The sequence below is a fragment of the Oculina patagonica genome, chromosome 5, assembly GCF_052425735.1.
Source record: "Oculina patagonica isolate OP01 chromosome 5, crgOcupat, whole genome shotgun sequence".
Taxonomy (NCBI): Eukaryota; Metazoa; Cnidaria; class Anthozoa; order Scleractinia; family Oculinidae; genus Oculina; species Oculina patagonica.
Genome location: NC_135762.1, coordinates 3,034,623 through 3,052,421, shown reverse-complemented (window position 1 = coordinate 3,052,421; position 17,799 = coordinate 3,034,623). Strand labels below are relative to the sequence as shown.

Here is a 17,799-nt window from a genome sequence, read left to right as displayed (position 1 = left end):
ATGATGTAAAGCCAAACGAAATCGCCACGTAGTCCTAAATACGACGGAGGATTCCACTTGACGGATATCCAAAATTGATCATATCGTTTTACCAGACCTCCATTCTTATATAAGTGAATCTGGTGCTCTCATAATCACTCGCAGGTCGGAGGGCCCGACGAATTTCGAAACAAGGGTTCGAATTTCGAAACAAGGGTCCGGCTCTTTTAAAAAACCTAACGCCAATACCGTCTGCTAATTCTACGTTTGTTGTTAGGCCTACACTCAATCACTGAGCAAAGTGTATGAAAAAGAGCTGAGGGACTTCTTTGAGGCTGCAAAACAGAGGGCACTGACGAAAGGAGTGCGCTGTAAGTGATACTTCATGTTTAAGACTTCATAGTACATGTCAGTACATGCAGTTTTTTTTTTCAGTAACTTACCTCACACCTGCAAATGTCACTTTGCATGTTTTTGTTAGCTTTTGTTGTTAACAATACAGCTCACTGAGTTTGATTTCAGTTTGAAAAGCTCAAAAACAATCCAGGATATAAGTTAATCCAACAATAGAGCGGTTTTCACTTGAGTGTCGAAAGTAATTCGCGTTTGCTTTGGTTTTGCGTTCACTACGCTTAGTAATTGGTTTAAAAATTTCACGCCACTTTCTCAGCCAATCAGGAGTAAAACCAAAACCAATTGTGACTCGCTCGCGCACGTTTTCCCGCGCTTCGTGCCAACTACATGTATTTGCTTGGAGTTTTGATTGGTTCACTGGATTGTCTGTGTCCTTTGTGATTGGCCAGAGTTATTACTTTGGTTTTGGTTTTACGACACTCAATTGAAAACTGCTCTAACGGTTTGAATCGCTTTGAGATTCGTCCGAGAAATCTGCCGATAGTGACTTTTTCTCGAACCGCGTTACTGTAAAACTCTTGGTTTGTACGCCAGAAACCTATTTCAAAATTAATTTGAAGTAGAGAATTCGAAAAAAGAAAAAGAAAAAGAAAGTCTTTTTTTGCCATTCATGAAAGTGTACTCCTTCTGAATAAGTTGCAAGACATTTGTTGCAGAATGATGTGACTCTGAATGCTTGCTTAAACTGGCCATGGCTATGGTTTCTTTTCACCATTTACAGAGTAAACCCCGGCCAAACAATGCATTGCTTTATCGCGCAAATGCCTTGCTCTTACGTGGCAATTCCACGCTAAATACTTCTCTTCAATAGCCAATCAAGGTGCGAGTCAGGTCAGTTTTTTCTGTTTTATCCGATTCTAAACAATATTTTGTGGGATTTTTTCAGCTTACAGTGCCTTTAAGATGACAGGCTCTTCATCTGCTGTCAACCGGGATGACCCGAAAGCGAGCCCTCATCCCAGCCGCCGTGTAAAGACCGGCTCATTCAAAAAAGGGAAAGCAGAGCCCGAGAGAAAGGACACTGATTCCATTGGGTCAGACACGAGGTCAAGATCAGGCTCCTTGAGTTCAATAGACTCTTCTGATCAGCTACAGGAGGGCAGAGGAAAATTCGAAAAGGTTTCTTTAGTTAACAATTGGTTCATGCTTTGGCGAGCACTATCGAGTTATGGTTCACCCGGGAATTTGGAGAGCACGAAAGAAGCGTTGCTGCAAGCGATAGCCGAGTGCAGCTCTAGCTTCTTGAGTAGCTTTGAGTGCTCTCCAAACTTCCCAAGTGCACCATATAAACTCGAAAGTGCACAGTTAAAAACATGAATCATCTCTAACTCGGGCCACTCTGCGAGAGGAAACATTTTCTGGCAAAGTGATTTGCTCACGCTATCAGCCTGCAATATTGGACTATGCAGTGTGGTGCACGCTTACGTATACTGGATTGCGCGGCCCTGCCAGCTATGTTAGAAAAAGAATTAGGGCTTAAAACAAATGTTAAAGTTGTAGTGGTCATGCTTCGAGATAGCAAGTTTCCATGCATGCCACTGAAACAGAAGAAACACAAATTTTAAATTAATATATCGTGGTTAAAAATCCAAACTGGCAGGAGGCAAACCAGCTGGCTATATACAAAGCATGACCGATGATTTGAACTCGGGACGACCAAGAACAAATCCAGCTAGTGGCAGGGCGGAGGGCTTGAACCCAGGACCTCCGGGTTACAATACCATCGCCCTAAATCACTCGGCCACGCTGCCTTCATAGTCCGGCGGCTAAGCTCGAAATTTTAGTTGAATTATGCACTTTTTGATACAAGCATGAAACTTGGCAGAATGAAAGTGGTCACCAACAGAATTTTTTTCAGATATAGTGCCAAGCCCGAAAAACACCGGTTTCCATGGAAACCTTAATTTATTAACCATGTTCAGGCCGGGCTTTTTTGGATCTTTTCAGACCTACGTAACTTCCAGAATATTTAAGCAATCACAATGAAACTTAAGGAATATATAGTATGTCCAAACACCTATCTTTTGGTATACGTCACGTGGCAAGATGACGTCACATGACGTGACAATTACATCATAATGTCAAAACAGTCGCCATCTTGGATCCGCCATCTTGGATTTCGAATTTTTTCCAAAACGTCATAAAACCGCCCAAAATTACTGCAAAGTACTCAAAATCAATAACACTGTGCTTAAAAACCGTAAAAGTATGAAAATAATTGCATTAAAATTATTTTACATTAATAGAAACACGAAAATTACAAAATTGGGAAAACATGCCTGTCAAAATGCCGTCGCCATGGTGACATCAAGTTCCTGACACAACAACTTACCCTACCAAGTTATTTCCAGATAAATTTTAGATAAACTCGCAAAGTTTGGTAGCGTTTGGTTGAATCTTGAAAAAGTTATAAGCGTTCGAAGTCAGCGCGGGCACTTTCCGCCCCTCCCGGTCTGGGTAGGGTTAAAATCAATGAAATTTCGTGAAATATTTGTTTGTCCTGGTTTATAGACAAATACTATTATGCCAGGTAGTGATACCAAGTCGCACGTACAAAATTTAGAATGAAATGCTGTAATTTAGACTGTTTACAGCCCTATATTTTCCTATTTTTCTTCTGTTAGCGAACGGTTTACCGATCGCGAGACCTAGACCCTAGCGCAAAACGAAAGAAGCGAGGGAGCAGAGGGCGGGGAACGAAAAAACTTTTCCCATGCAATATTTTCCTATTAAATTATTGGTATCAAACCGATGGCAAAAAATAACAATTATAAGCCTAATTAAAAGCATTCATATTTGTATTTATGAATAAAAATCAGCAATTAAAGGTTTACAAAAGTACAAGAAGAAATACTTTGTGGGGAAGGGACAGGGGGGCCTCTCGGCTGAAAATTTCGTTGCTGTTTACTAGCTGAAAATAGGAAATTGGCGTTGGCACTATATCAAGAATTGATAAGTATGCGAATGCTTGTAATCCTGCAAAGTTTGGTGCTTGTATCAAAAATCGCACAATTCAGGAGCTAAGCCGCCGGACTATCATACCTTGATAAAGGTACGTTAACCGCTGTAGCGGATTTAGAAAAGCTGACGTTTCGAATGTCAGCTTTTCCAAATTCGCTACGGCGGTTATTTTACGGATTTTAGCCAATATTTGGCATTAAAAATGGCCATCAACCTCGGTCAAATATAAAAATAACCTCTTAAAACAGTGAAGGAATATTTCAAAAACAAAGCAAATACAAAAGAAGGTACGGATGGTCAAAAATGAAGAAGATTGAAACGGATTGCGATATGGGTTTTTGAAATACTGTTGGGCTGAACAGTTTTCAAAGTTAATTTCGTTTGCTTGTAACTTTAAATTATAACGCCTGGGAGACACATTTGGTTGCAATGAAGCTATGGTTTTGTCATTTTGATCCACAGAAGTAACTTCTTTGCAAACAGTAAGGTTTACTGGGAGTATTTCACCAAACTTAAAAAAAAAACTTAACTCAGCCGTGACACAGTCCCTTTAACAATCACTTTGAATAATCAGGGCTTGTCTGTTTATTCTTGATCCAGCAAACAGATGCGTTTTTGGTTTGAAAAGCTTTCATCTGTTACATTCGCCTCAGATTAGTTACTGACATATTTTTTTCTTATTAGGTGTTTGATATTCTGTTGTTGGAGCTGGAGCCAGTGTGTACGGCTGAACAAGAGTTTGTGCAAAAGTTTTTCGATTTTTCTTTGGATGAACCTGAGGTGCGTGCAGATTATGAAGAATAAGCTGCTTTAATTCATGCTCGATTATTTTATCGTTTACGTTTTGCTTTTCTATGCAGTTTTTTTTTAATTTGTGTAGTCTCATTATCCTTCGTTCCTCTTTGTCTTCACTTCATGTTTTTTCTTTTCTTTTTTTAGCCCGTAGATTCACCAAGCTCGTTAAGTATGGACTCGTCTGATGGCGCCATGTCTAGCAAGTCGTCATCACCAAAATCAACAGACCACACGTAAGTTTTTCACTCGGTTATCACTCCGTGTAGATTTCAATAAGTTTTTTCTATTGTTATTTACATCAATCGAAAATCAAGCCAGTCGAGGAGATGGCGAAGTCATAAATAAACAGATTGAATATTTCGGAAATTGTTCGTGGTGAAGTTTGGGAGAGTAACAAGCAAAAAACAAATTGTGTTAAGAAGTTTATTCAAGCGGCAACGTTCCACTGCAAAGTATCCAAACATTTCACTCATAAATTTGTTATCTTTGTTTTCAACTACTGCGATGTTCTTTTTGTTTTAGGGATGTGAAAGATAGAACGCCACTGAACGAAGAAGTCAGGTAACCAACGTTGTGTAGTACTGCATAGAATATCTTCGTGTACGAGATCGACAAGAAATAATTGTTCACGTGACTTGTTTGTTGAACTTATCTTGAAGCCTCTAATACCCTGTAGATTGTACTTTCTTTTTCAGGAAGGGTTACTTGAGGTTACTTAAAGTTTCTTAATTAGTTTCACCCATTCATGTGTTTGGACTGTCTAGCATCCAGCGTTCTAGCAATTTCGTTAACCTGATTGCGGTTATCTGCCCCGATATTAACTAAGTCATTTTTGCATGCGATGTTCGATAGAGCGATTTTCAATTAGAGGTCATGAAACCAAAACCAAAGGAATCACTCTGGCCAATCACAAAGAACGCAGACAAACCAGTGAACCAATCAAAACTCGAGGCAAATACATGTAGCCGGCACAAAGCGCGGGAAAACGTGTGTCAGCGACTCACGATTGGTTTTAGTTTTACTGCTGATTAGTCGAGAAAGTGGCGCCAGTTTTTTAACCAATCACTAAGCGTAGCGATGCAAACCAAAGCAAACGCGATTTACTTTCGAGCTCAAGTGAAAATCGCTCAATGACCTGATAATCGAATAAACCTCTCAATAGTTGTTGTTTAAAGTAGAAAACACCAAACCTGTTTGTTTTGTATTATGTTTCCGTCAAAATGTGTTTCTTTTGTTTTCAGTTTTCAACTTGTGCACGTTTGTGGATGAAAGCGTTTTGAATAAGAAAATTTAGGTTAACGTGTCATGTAACTGTTATTCCTCCAGAAAACGAAAACAGCGGATCACTAAAAACCGAGAAGATATGAAGTATGTTGAGTACTGCATTAAACCACCGCACTGCAGCTTAAGTTAAACGTAAACTAAGTTCTAAACAATGCTTTCACCTACATTTTTAAGCATAAAATTATGTAAACTTAATTCTGAACAATGTTAAATCGAATTTGCTATTGTTGAAAAAGTTCACGTAGCCTAAGTCTATGAAAGGAAGTTAAAATAAAAAAGATTGATAGGATCTGTTAAGTGAAGGTAAATTTAAAGGGATTAATAAACTTAAAAAAAGTTAAACTGCACAATAAAATAAACACTCGTATAACTATGTTTAGTGTAAACTGCACGCTCTTGCACCACGCACTACTAAGCACTTTAATGGCAATTTATGTGGGGTCAAATATCAAGCTCTTTCACAGTTCATCCTCCTGAAAAATACACCAAAAGCCACAAAAAATGAAAAATCGCTACCCATCACACCCTGCGCATCCCACCTTTCTAGTATCCAGTTTCCACTCAACCGAAAGTCTGATAATTCGGCTTCGTGTCTCCTCTCCTAGTCCAAGGAAATAATAACTTTCGTCAAATTTGATGTGTCTTTCTTTCGTCTGGCTAATGACAAAACAACTGATTAGACTGTGAAAGAGCTCTTTTAAAATTCACTGTCTTCGTTTTGGAAGAAATTTCACGCCGCTCTCTCGGTTTTTTTCTTTTTTTTTCTTTTCTTTTTTGTAGAAAAGTCATGCAGGGATTGTTTAGCGTGCTGGAGACCGAGTTGCACAGCTACATCCACTTTGCTGATCGACTTGATAACTTGTACGTGCACTTTTTTTTAACTACAGATACAAACTTTGTATGTACATGAAGCATTCAGTGAAATGCGTCCCACCGCTGGCACTCGATCAGCTTTTTGACATCTTTATGTTGGTTTTCTCGTGTACTCTTAGCCAATCAAAAGTCAGGGATGTATGGGAAGCGGAGATGTCAGAGTATTCACGTGCCATTTAATTACAGTACACGTGCAGTTGTTTGATTGGTTGAAATGTTTAGAAAGCCAACCGAAAGATTTGGGGAAAAAATGTCAGAAAGTTATCAAATCTTTAGCGAGTGGCAAGGATGTACTGCGTTTTCTTGTAAACCTGAAAGAAATGATGGTGCTAAAATAGGCTTTCCTCTTGGGGCGCTGTTCCTTCATCTTTCGCTTAGCTTTCACATACTATTAAGGAAAAATCACTTCAAAAGCAGTTTAACAGGTTTGTTTGGTATATTCTTTTCATTCTGGTAAAGCTGTATTTCGATTCTTAGATGTTCTTTATCTCGTTTCTTCTGCATGAGAAATTAAAAAAAAAAAACTCCTCGGATCTTATTTTACATGGTGACCGGAACTCAATAAGGAATGGTAAGGAACGTAAACCACGGGAGGTAAAGACACATTTCACCCGGTGTGAATTGCCGCTTAGACCTCCAGAAAGGAATACTTTGTTGCTTTTACCGCGCCACTTGGGCCGATGGGGGGAAAATCGCGGTTAGAATAGATGACAATTTACCTCTCACAATAATTGTACACGAGGAAAAATTGTAGGAAGGCACTATGACGCAATGAATTAATTTGTATTTAAACCATCTATTTTTTTCATTGTGTTGCAGTAATACGATGTATATGCTGGTGAAGATCGGCCATTTTGTGATTACAACTCAACTGTCCGGCTCCCCTGTTTCGTACCTCAGTCAGCAGCTTGGAAACTGCCTCATCTCTGTGAAGAGGCTCTTTGACAAGTTTATAGTAAGATTATAAAGGGCTTAACTAAGGGCGCGTTTTTTTATTAACAATTTTCGAATGAGATTAATGGCCAAAATGTGAAATGCGCGCGTTATTCTATTCCGCAGTCCTATTCGGGAATGGACAGATGTGTCTTCTCTGTGTAAAAAGCACTACAGTGGAACCCCGATATAACGATCTTCGATATAACGATATTCCCGATATAACGATGAATATGATATGTCCCGGCAAAAGTAAAATGTATGGGACAGAACCCCGATATAACGATTCCTCGATATAACGATATAATTTTACTGCCCCCTTGGCATATCGTTATATCGGGGTTCCACTGTACCAGAAAATTCGGCAAATCTATTACAGTCTCCATATTTTCTTCCTCCTCTTTATTAAGTAGAAAAATTGCTGCAATAATGGCTGCAATGGAAGCCTCTTCGTCGGCGGCCATATTTGCTACGCAATGTTTACTCGTGTCAGGACTGCGCATATCATCTCGACTACATGGGTGTTTTTTTAAAGGGACTATGTCACAGATTTTAACTGATTTTTGAACCGCCAAAATTTATATTTCTGTCACAGGAAATCTAAAAATGATAGTCAAACTGTTAACGAGCATCTCTGGCTGTGGACGGCTCGGATGGAAACGGATTGCAATTTCAAAACGTTAGGAAAACAATTTCAAATTATTTCCGCGCGTCTTCGAAATATCGATATTTATAGCCGCAGCTTGATTTCTATCCGCAAATTAAGGTTATATATTCCTTTAGATGTTCAAAGATAAGGTTTATTTAGGGTTTAATTGCCTACCACTTATTTCAGAACAGTTTTGACCAAAAATCTGCAAAATCCCGGTGACATAGTCCCTTTAATGCAGCAATCTAAATTATTTCTAGCATTCTGTACCAACCATTCTTATTCCAGAATTGTGGGTGGAAAAACGCGCCCTAAATAACTTTTGGGTTGAATTCCCTCTGTCTGGATCTCTTGTACGACTTCATCCAGTCGACAGCACCTCTCTATTCGTTCTGACATAGTTACAATTTTTTCGTCTCAAACAATTTTATTATGATCTATTTCACAGTCGAACCTTAAGAAGCAAATTGAGGAAATGAAGATCCAGAAGACGAAGAAATGTGGAGTTTTGCCTTTTGTGTCCAAGTTCGCTGTAAGTTGTAACATGACATTTTAATGTTTTGTGATGGCTGTACAATTTAATCACGTGACAATGCACGTACTCAGACATGTCAATTAAAAGCACTGATGCGCTCAACGCTTTGCACTCTGCCACTCGCTTGTTCCTTCTTTTTCAAGGCTGGTTCTCATACAGTACTTACCCGCTTATAAGAACCTGCAATTTAAGAACCTGTTAGCCTAAAAATATCAATTTAGACCCCATTTACATAAGAACCTATTTAGCCTAAAATTTGAAACAGGTTCTTATAGAAATTAACCTAAAGAAATCTTCATGTATGTATATATTTCATTAGATATATATCATTAAATCAACTTTTAGCCTGATACTGAGAATTAAAATATCTACTAAAATGGGTCATGGCCACATACTGTACTGTCTAAAGGCCAGGCCTGTTTTGGCATTAAATTAATATACATGCCACCTTTCTACCATTCACAGGAGTATAATATATTTCTCATTAAATAAGAACCTATTTAAGAACCTGCGTAGCCTAAAATTCCATTAAGCACCATTTACATAAGAACCCGTTTAGGCTAAATTTGAAAAAAATGGGTTCCTATAAGCGGGTAAGTTCTGTATAATCGCCCGATTGTTTCTATCGCCTCTGTCACTTCAAAAAGTTTTTTTTTTGTGATCGGGGCGATTATATGAGAACATTACACAGACGGAATCTAGTCACCTCGCCACCAGGGAGACTCGCCACTAACCAACTCGCCACCAAGCAAAGACGCCTCGCCACCAAGCCGAAGACGCCTCGCCACCAACAACGATTTCGATACTAAAATGAAACTAAATTGGTCGAGTATTGATCATGGAGAATTAGCTGTTATAGTAACTATTATCTCAATAGACTCGAAGGTAAATAAGTGAAGGAAAATTGGTTGTTTAGTTTTAAAGCTTGCCAATGATAAACTACCGTTCTAGCGACTTCAAAACAATTCAAGTTTCCGTTGACTCGAAGTTCTTCTCACTAGAAAACTGAAGTTAACTGTCCTACCTCTTTACTTATGAGTCGTTTAAATTAGAGGACGGCTAGCCCTAGAAGAGCCAACTATCTACGACTAATTCACGTTTGTCGAATTACGAAAGTAAGTTTCGTCGTAGATAGCTCAGTTCCCTCGACTAGTTTTGAAATTGCGTTCGTTCGAAGTTTCAATTCTCCTCGATCGGCCATCAGATGCTTAACTTATATAATCGTCACTAAAACAGCTAGTTCACTTCGACTTCTTTACTTAATTTATTTCTTAGTCAATCTTTGGTGGCGAGGCGTCTTCGGCTTGGTGGCGAGGCGTCTTCGGCTTGGTGGCGAGGCGTCTTTGCTTGGTGGCGAGTTGGTTAGTGGCGAGTCTCCCTGGTGGCGAGGTGGCCGTAACACAGACGGAAACACAGACGATCACTAACGTCTGCGGCGATTGGGGCGATCACGATGGCTTGGATCATCCGTGTTCTATCGTTCTTACTTTTCTTTCCCTTCTTCGCCGTAAAACTGTAATATCTGGAGAGATAGGAGGCCACGAGTTTTGTTCTTTCATTGAAGGCTGTCATTGTGTTGGATCTAAGGCTATAATGATTGTTTTTCGTAGGTCTTCGCTAATACCAGGCGATCGGGACGATCATACGAGAACCCCCGATCGCTCAAAATCGTTTCGATCGCCTACGATCGCCTTAGAATTTGCAAACGACAGAAGCGACAGAGACGATCGGGGCGATCATATGAGAACCAGCCTTCCCCCGATCGTTTCTATCGCATCGATCGTTTGCAAATACTGAGACGATCGTAGGCGATCGAAGCGATTGGAAGCAATCAGGGGGTTCTCACATGATCGCCCCGATCGTCTGGTATACCGTATTAACTCGAATAAGCGCCGCGGCGCTTATTAAATTTTTCGCGCCTCAAGTGCGGCGCTTATTCGAGGGCAGCGCTTATTTAAAATTTGGACCCACAAAAAATTTAATATTTTACAGTTATTGAAAATAGCCTCTTTTGATTGTCAGTATTCGTCTCTCTTGCTCAAGAGAGAAGTGGCGCTAGCTGTCCTAGAAAAGTTCGCGGCCTTCGCAACATTTACAGAACAACGTATTGTAAGAATGTTGGATAGAAAACTAATGGGCGAGCGGTAAAACAATTACTTTGAACTGCAAACATCGCTTTTGATGAAAAGAAATGTCCAAGTTTGTTTTAGCGTTGCTTTGTTGTGCTCTCTTTCGTTAAACGGAATTTCTGGAATAAGCGGCGCTTATTAACTTTTTTGTCCTATATGCGGCGCTTATTCGAGGGCGGCGCTTAATCGAGTAAATACGGTATGCAAAATAGGATTAATCAAACAAGATAATAATTTATGATCTTTTCTTTGTTCCTGCATATGAATATTCGATTTTATTCCGATCGAGCACGTGTGTTTTTTCAAAACTCCGACATCGCTTATGGCAGCCTTCGATGCAAAGGCAAACCTCGTGGCCTCCTATCTTGAAGTTATGGCCGTTTAACGGCGAAGAAGCAAAAGGGATGCCAAACGGAAACGTAGTTCTGGGTAACACTGATGCACCATGGGACAGTTTGAATCGCTTCGATCGTCTCTCTCTGCGAAAGTAGTTCTCATATAATCGTTCGCGATCGCCGCGGTCAGCGACCGATCGCCTGGATAGAACACGGGCGATCGAAGCGATTGCGATCGTCTCGATCGTCGCAGAGGTTAGCGATCGTCTCTGTAATGTTTTCATATAATCGCCCCGATCGCAAGCAATTTTTTTGAAGCGACAGAGGCGATAGGAACGATGGGGGCGATCATATGAGAACCAATCCTTAGTATTTGCAAACGATCGATGCGATAGAAACGATCGGGGCGATCCTATGAGAACCATCCTTTAGTAAACTCACACCCTTTTGGCTCTATATAGCCTCTTTTAATCTGTGTTCCTCGCGGATTTAACACTTACAACTCGTCGAATAATTTCCTTATCTTCTAGGAATTTGCAGGCATTTCAGAAAGTGTGTTCAAGAACTCAGATCGCCGCAATGATCTCGACAAGGCTTATCATCATCTTATTCGAGCTCTGTTTGATAATGTGGAGCGAATGGCTGAAGAACATCAAAAGACTCCTCGGGCAGTAGTCATGATGGGTAAGTCTGTTGGAGAATACTAGAGAGGGTTGGCTTTTCTTGTCTTGTTCTGTCCTGGGATGGCATTTGTGTTGATAAGTTGTTGTTGTGACTGCTCCGCTTTAAAAATCGCGCTAGCTATGCTATTTTTGGGCGGTGTACAATCTATGTATTTCTTCTTCCTGAAGGTTCTAGTGTTTAAAGGGACATGGTCAGCGTTCAGACCGCGCTGACCTGGACACTAGTTTTCACGTTTTGAAAAAAGTCCACCTTAACCCGAAATCAAAAAAATGCGCAGAGAACCTTCAGAAATCTGCTTCAATCTTCCAGTGTGTTTTTTTCTAAATTTTCCCATTTAGTGAAACACTGAGAAGATTGAAGCAGATTTCTGAAGGTTCGTTTTGAAAAAAGTCTACCGTGGACTTTTTTCAAAACGTGAAAACTAGTGTCCAGGTCAGCGCGGTAAGAACGCTGACCATGTCCCTTTAATTATACAGTCGAATCTCGATAAATCGAACCCGCAATAACTCGAACCATTTCCGATTCCCCTCCAGCTTGTTTTCTCACTAATTTTACCCTCGATAACTCGAACTCCAGATATTTCGAACCTTTTTCGATTTCTTTTGAAGGTTCGAGTTACTGGGATTCAACTGTAATATCAAGTATACATCTTGTGTACATCTAGTTTGTACGGTTTTTAAAGCAATTAATAACGATCACGCTCCCAAGAGCATTAAAAAGTTATTGGATTTTAGAGACGTCAGATACGATCTGAGAGGAACCGACATCCTGAAACAGCCAAGGGTCAACACCACCACCTACGGCCTCAAATCGTGGCGTTGCCTAGCGCCAAAGCTGTGGAACTTACTTCCAGATTCGTACAGAACCAACAGATCTCTTAAGGCCTTTAAAAATAGTATAATGAAAATTGACCTTTCGGGCCTTTTAACCTAATTTTAGTAGTATCGACTCATTTATTGTACAGCATATTGTATATATAATAATTACTTTAGATTTTATCTCATCGTCCTGACTTATATAATTTTATTTATTTATTCACTTATCATTATTTTTATTTTTTTCTTAACTAATTTAGGTGGAATACCTGTAAACTAGCTGGTGTGACATTTCTGCAATGTCACACCTTATTGCTAAGTGTATGACACATTAAACGACTATTGTATTGTATTGTATTGTATTGTGACTAATCTTTCTTTTTTATCGTTTTCCACAGAAAACTATCATCATTTGTTCAGTAAGTATTGACTGAATTTATTTTCTTGAGGTCAACCAGGTTTTTTTTTTCTTACTTGATTACTTTTTGCCGTTCAAGGCCAATGTGGCATCTTTGCCGAGTTTCAACATGGAAATAACCCGGAATCGAGGTTTCAACAACAAACTTTACTCGCACCTGCATAGCATTTACTAACTGTACATGAAATCGCGCTTTGATTTGGATCCTTAAATAGTATAACTTTTTTACCTCTGTTATAGCAATTGAAAGTAAACCCATCAAAACCATGAAGGGAGTGCCTAACGCGGGAAATGTCACATGAGACGAATCACGCGCGAATCACGCGCTCTGCAGAAACCACTGCACGTAGCACGAGTTTTGTGGACCAATCAGCAAACGAAAAACAAAAGCACGGGCACCATACAGGTTTTCTACGTAGCTACATGCGTTTTTTTGTTGTTATTCCACCCAGGGGTTTTGACGCGTCTAAAGATCGTTTGCTTGGAGAACGAGAAGAGAGAAGCGAAGAAAAAATACCTCGACAGCCAAAAGATGTACGTTAAGGAAATGCTTGGAAGACCCATGGAGAAACTTAATGTAAGAATTTTAATTCAATTTAGTTGCTTAAACAGCTAGCCTATGGGAAGACCTTGTTACGGATTTGTGCATTTGGGAGTTTTCACTTGGGACACTATCACCGACATGCATGCCGGCGCCAGTCCGAAATCAAGACTTGAATAATTCCACCGGAACTTTTCAAGATTGGAAGTGCCACATTCAAGATAGCGTCCACTGGTGGTGGTTCTGGTTACGGTGGAAAACGCCGGAACGCTGGGCGATTGAGAAAAATCCATTTTTATTTTTCAAATGGTAGTCATCCTTTCCGATTCCAGAAGGGCATCACTATCTTTAAGATGAAAACCTAGCAAAAGCAAAAATGTAATTCAGGGTTCGCAGAAAACTGAGACGCGTAGAAAGGAAGAGAAATCTCAATTTAAAGAATAGTTTAACTATTCGTCAACCACCCGTTGTGTTTTCGCTTATCGTCCACACTGTTACAATCGAAAACGCGCATCTTTTTTAATCGGAAACGCATATATCTGAAATCGCGGCCCAGAGTGGAAACATTTGAAAACGGAGTCCGTGTCATATCAGTGTGGGTGACTGGCAAAAACCTATCGATAAAAACGCGTTAGTGTGGACGCGCCCCGGGATGTCAGTCGCGCCTTTATTGACTGTCCTCTTGGCGTTGCAGATCTTTTTTGAGGGTGTCCAGGAGTGTATCGCAGCTGGGGTGAAGGAGGATGAAGTCGGATATCAGTTGGCGTTCAGCAAACAAGAACTTAGAAAGTGCATCAAAGAGTATCCAGCTAAAGAACTTAAAAAAGGATTGGAACAATTGTACAAGAAAGTCGAGAAACATTTATGCGAGGAAGAAAACTTACTTCAGGTGAGATGGTAGCTAGTCGTAAAATAAATCACTTCACGCTTTAAGAAAACTTCGATCCATGGGCTTTTATTCTGAGTATAGGTAGGGGGGGGGGGGGGACAAGTGCCTTTCGCAAATCTTCGTTGAAGCTCTCGATTATTTTCCGAGTTAAACATCCAATCAGAAAATGGCGCGAGCGCTCACGATTACTCCGAACGTTGTCACGTCAGGATCACGCAATAAAGAAACGTCATGTTACTAAGCAACTACGGTCTGGAATACCGCGAGCTCAGCTTATTCTAAGACACGGGATGTCTTTGTCATTTGGCACTTGTACCTTCATCCGAGTAAGGTGAAATAGAACAATAAAAAAATAAATGATCATTTAACTAAAAAAAAAAAAAAAAAAAAAAAACCAGACACTAAATATCTTGGCTTCTTTGAAAGAAAACACGGATTCGAGGTACAGTGAAACCTCGATATAACGATATGCCCAGGGAGCAGTAAAATAATATCGTTATATCGAAAAATCGTTATATCGAAACTCCCAATATAACGATATGACCATAAAATAACCGAAATTATCGTTATATCGGGGTAAATCTAACAAGTACTTTTTGCTGCATATTTGAGGAGGATAAAGATAATAATTTTGATAAGAAGGCTTAGAACACAGTATCATTTTGGTATATCATCGTACAAAGCTGTTTTTAGAAACGTTAGAGATGACTCAATTACCGTAATGTTATTACATTAAATTCGATGTTTTGCAAATAAAATGTGACTGTGTACTGATAACATCGTTATATCGGGAGGATTTTACGTTCGGTTCGCTAAATTCTCATCGTTATATCGGGAATATCGTTATATCGAAGGTCGTTATATCGGGGTTCCGTCCCATACATTTTACTGTATCTTTTGCTGGGACATAGAATATTCATCGTTATATCGGGAATATCGTTATATCAAGGATCGTTATATCGGGGTTCCACTGTAAAATGTTCTTGCTAAGTAAGCCAAGCAGCAATTGTTCTGGGGGAAAATAGAACCTGTAAAAAAAATAGCGAACGCAAGTCGACATGCTGCAGTACCCGAAGCAACACAGCGGAGGTTACTTCACATTTTGTAGAGCATGCAGAAAATGTGCAATTTCTCTTTTTGTTTTGTTTCAAAATCTCTTCTTTTCAGGAAACCAAGGTTAAATTTAAAGAGTTTTGTCATTTCAGGTCGTGTGGCACTCGATGCAGGAAGAATTCATTCAACAGTACAAGCACTTTGAGGATCTCATTCAACGATGTTATCCTGGCTCAATGATCAATCTTGAAGTTACCATTAACGACATTCTGTCATACTTCTCTAGCATTGCTCAAAGTCACTGACCATAGAAACGGCCATGGTATCGATGCAATCTCCGCACTGTTAAGTCGACGGATGACAAGAATAAATAAAGAAATCGCATGAACGGGAGTGCAATTATGTTCCAAAGCTCTCAAAATTGCGAGTGCATTTTGAGAACTTTCAAAACGTGAGTGACCATAAATGGCGATTTGCATGTGATTTTTTGGTTTATAAATTATACTTAACAAAATTTTTAGGCTGTGCGAATAGATTTTACTTCAACCAATCAATTTACACTCCATCGTCGGAAAAACTGGCAAATGACAGCACCAGATCTTTGATAAGCTCGATTTCCAGTCGTTTTGTGACCCTGGGGGGGCTACTCCCTATAATGGCCTATACGGGGAGGCTCCGCCCGAAAGGGGTACCTTTTTCAGGCTTCAGGTATATAAAAGGGTAGGGACTTCACAAGTTTAGGTATACTAAAGGGTATGGAAATCTATCATTTAGACTTTTAAAAGGGCCGTTAATTAAAATATTTCGAACAGTTGCAATTTATGGCTGTATGTTTTTGATTTATTAAGCGCTACATAAAAATGACAAGAAAACGTCGAGTTCTAAGTCTATGCCAGGTCTTTCAGGTATATGAAAGAGGTACCTTTTTCCAGTAAAAGGTATACGAAAGGGGTACAATTTTCTGTTAAAATAGTATATAAAAGGGTAAGGGGTTAGAGCTCGGGGTGGAGCCTCCCCGTATAAAACTTTTTTGGGTACCCCCCGGGTTTTGTGAGCCCCTGTTCCTTGAGAGGAGAATGACAACCAGGCTTCCAAAACGGCTGGAAATCGAGCCTAGGTTAACCTGAGATCATGCCGTCCTTAAGCCTAGGTAAGCTCATCCCTCCTTGCCGTAGGGATCAGCTTACCGTTTTCTGCTTACTGATCCAGGTCTACAAAAGATCCGGCACTCTTCATTAGTTTCTCGTTGTGGTCTTGCCTTTATTAGAGTTCTTAATCGAGCCTAGATCTTTGAATGAAACAGAAAAAAAGCGGCCTTGAAAGTCGAAGTGACCATACCAATATATCATAATTTATAACACAATGAAAGAGTAAATTCTATTCACATGTTGAAATTGTTGCCTGCTCAAATGTAGCCTGTTCCAGGCTCTCGGTTTGTGGGGGATGAGCGAAAACGCGGGGGGGGGGGGGGGGGGGCGAGCGAGCGGGGAAAGAACGAGCGGGGGGAAGAAGGCGCTCGTCTTTTCCGCGCTCGCCCGCTTTTTCCCTCTTCCCTGACAAACCGAGAGCCTGGAACAGGCTAGCTCAAATGACGAGTTCTGTATGTATAACTCATTTACTTTTACTTTTGTAAGTTAATTCAATGAGATTGTTTGTTATGGATAAACTTCTCATGCCTGCTGGGTCACAGGCACTAAAACTTGATCAATTTTCTTCGTTTAAATTACCCAATGGTCCAATTTTGAAACGACACTCGTCACGCAATCTTTTCTTCCCCACCAGCGTGGGGAGATTGCGTGACGAGTCCAAGGTGCGTCTTAACATGACGTTGTATGATTTTACTGTAGACGTCGAGAAGTCATTCTCTGCACAGGCTTCCCAAGCTCAAAAGTCGTCTTTTTGATGTGTTTTTGAGAGCCCTTCGGGTGGCCGACTCTACAACGACTTCAAATAAATTCGCTAAATGGCGTCGGAATGGCTTCAAATTCGGCACAAGACACAAGTAAGCGACACATTTGAGTTAGATAAACTTTATTTCAAAATAGATAGTTATTTACCCGATTTTAGAGAATCCGTGATTTTCCCATACATTTCTCTATATACACAAGCTGTCGCATACACCACGTATGTAGAGTCGGCCGCCCTAAGGGCTCTCAAAAACACATCAAAAAGACGACTTTTGAGCTTGGGAAGCCTGTGTTCTCTGGTGAATTTATAGTGCATCTTTGTTGTTTTCGAATGAACTTTTAACAACATACAGACTTATTTGAGGTTGATGTATCAAGAATAAAATGATATATATATATATATATAAAGTATACGTACTGTGCTTACGTTTAAAATGATGAAGTTAATAAAATATATTATAGAGTTCTCAGTATACTAACTTTGTTTCGGCTGAAACCGTCTGAGCGTCACGTTCTATCGTGGAGCCGCCGACATCGATCTTAAATAATTTGCCAAGTGAAATCTGGGGACAGCAAAAAACACTGCTCTTGGTACGGGAGGCACG

At 40.0% G+C, this 17,799-nt stretch overlaps 1 protein-coding gene across 3 annotated transcripts in view; it reads left to right on the top strand.

The window, feature by feature from the left end:
- The window catches only part of LOC144654854 (exocyst complex component 1-like), a 30,789-nt gene extending 13,132 nt beyond the window's left edge, over positions 1 to 17,657 (top strand). Inside the window, exons 12-26 of one of the 3 annotated variants that reach the window (XR_013571007.1) lie at positions 257 to 350; positions 1,280 to 1,512; positions 4,039 to 4,134; positions 4,294 to 4,382; positions 4,672 to 4,710; positions 5,476 to 5,517; positions 6,214 to 6,294; positions 7,126 to 7,261; positions 8,337 to 8,420; positions 11,418 to 11,571; positions 12,785 to 12,805; positions 13,257 to 13,381; positions 14,040 to 14,234; positions 15,440 to 15,915; positions 16,343 to 17,657. Coding sequence is in view for 2 of the 3 variants with exons in the window: in XM_078515078.1 (XP_078371204.1) it covers positions 257 to 350; positions 1,280 to 1,512; positions 4,039 to 4,134; positions 4,294 to 4,382; positions 4,672 to 4,710; positions 5,476 to 5,517; positions 6,214 to 6,294; positions 7,126 to 7,261; positions 8,337 to 8,420; positions 11,418 to 11,571; positions 12,785 to 12,805; positions 13,257 to 13,381; positions 14,040 to 14,234; positions 15,440 to 15,592 (1,542 nt within the window). In the remaining variant the exon portion in view is untranslated. Of the gene's footprint in view, positions 1 to 256; positions 351 to 1,279; positions 1,513 to 4,038; positions 4,135 to 4,293; positions 4,383 to 4,671; positions 4,711 to 5,475; positions 5,518 to 6,213; positions 6,295 to 7,125; positions 7,262 to 8,336; positions 8,421 to 11,417; positions 11,572 to 12,784; positions 12,806 to 13,256; positions 13,382 to 14,039; positions 14,235 to 15,439 lie in introns of all 3 variants that reach the window. The other 2 variants (XM_078515078.1, XM_078515079.1) reach the window with 2 other exon arrangements.
- The last annotated feature ends 142 nt before the right edge of the window (positions 17,658 to 17,799 follow it).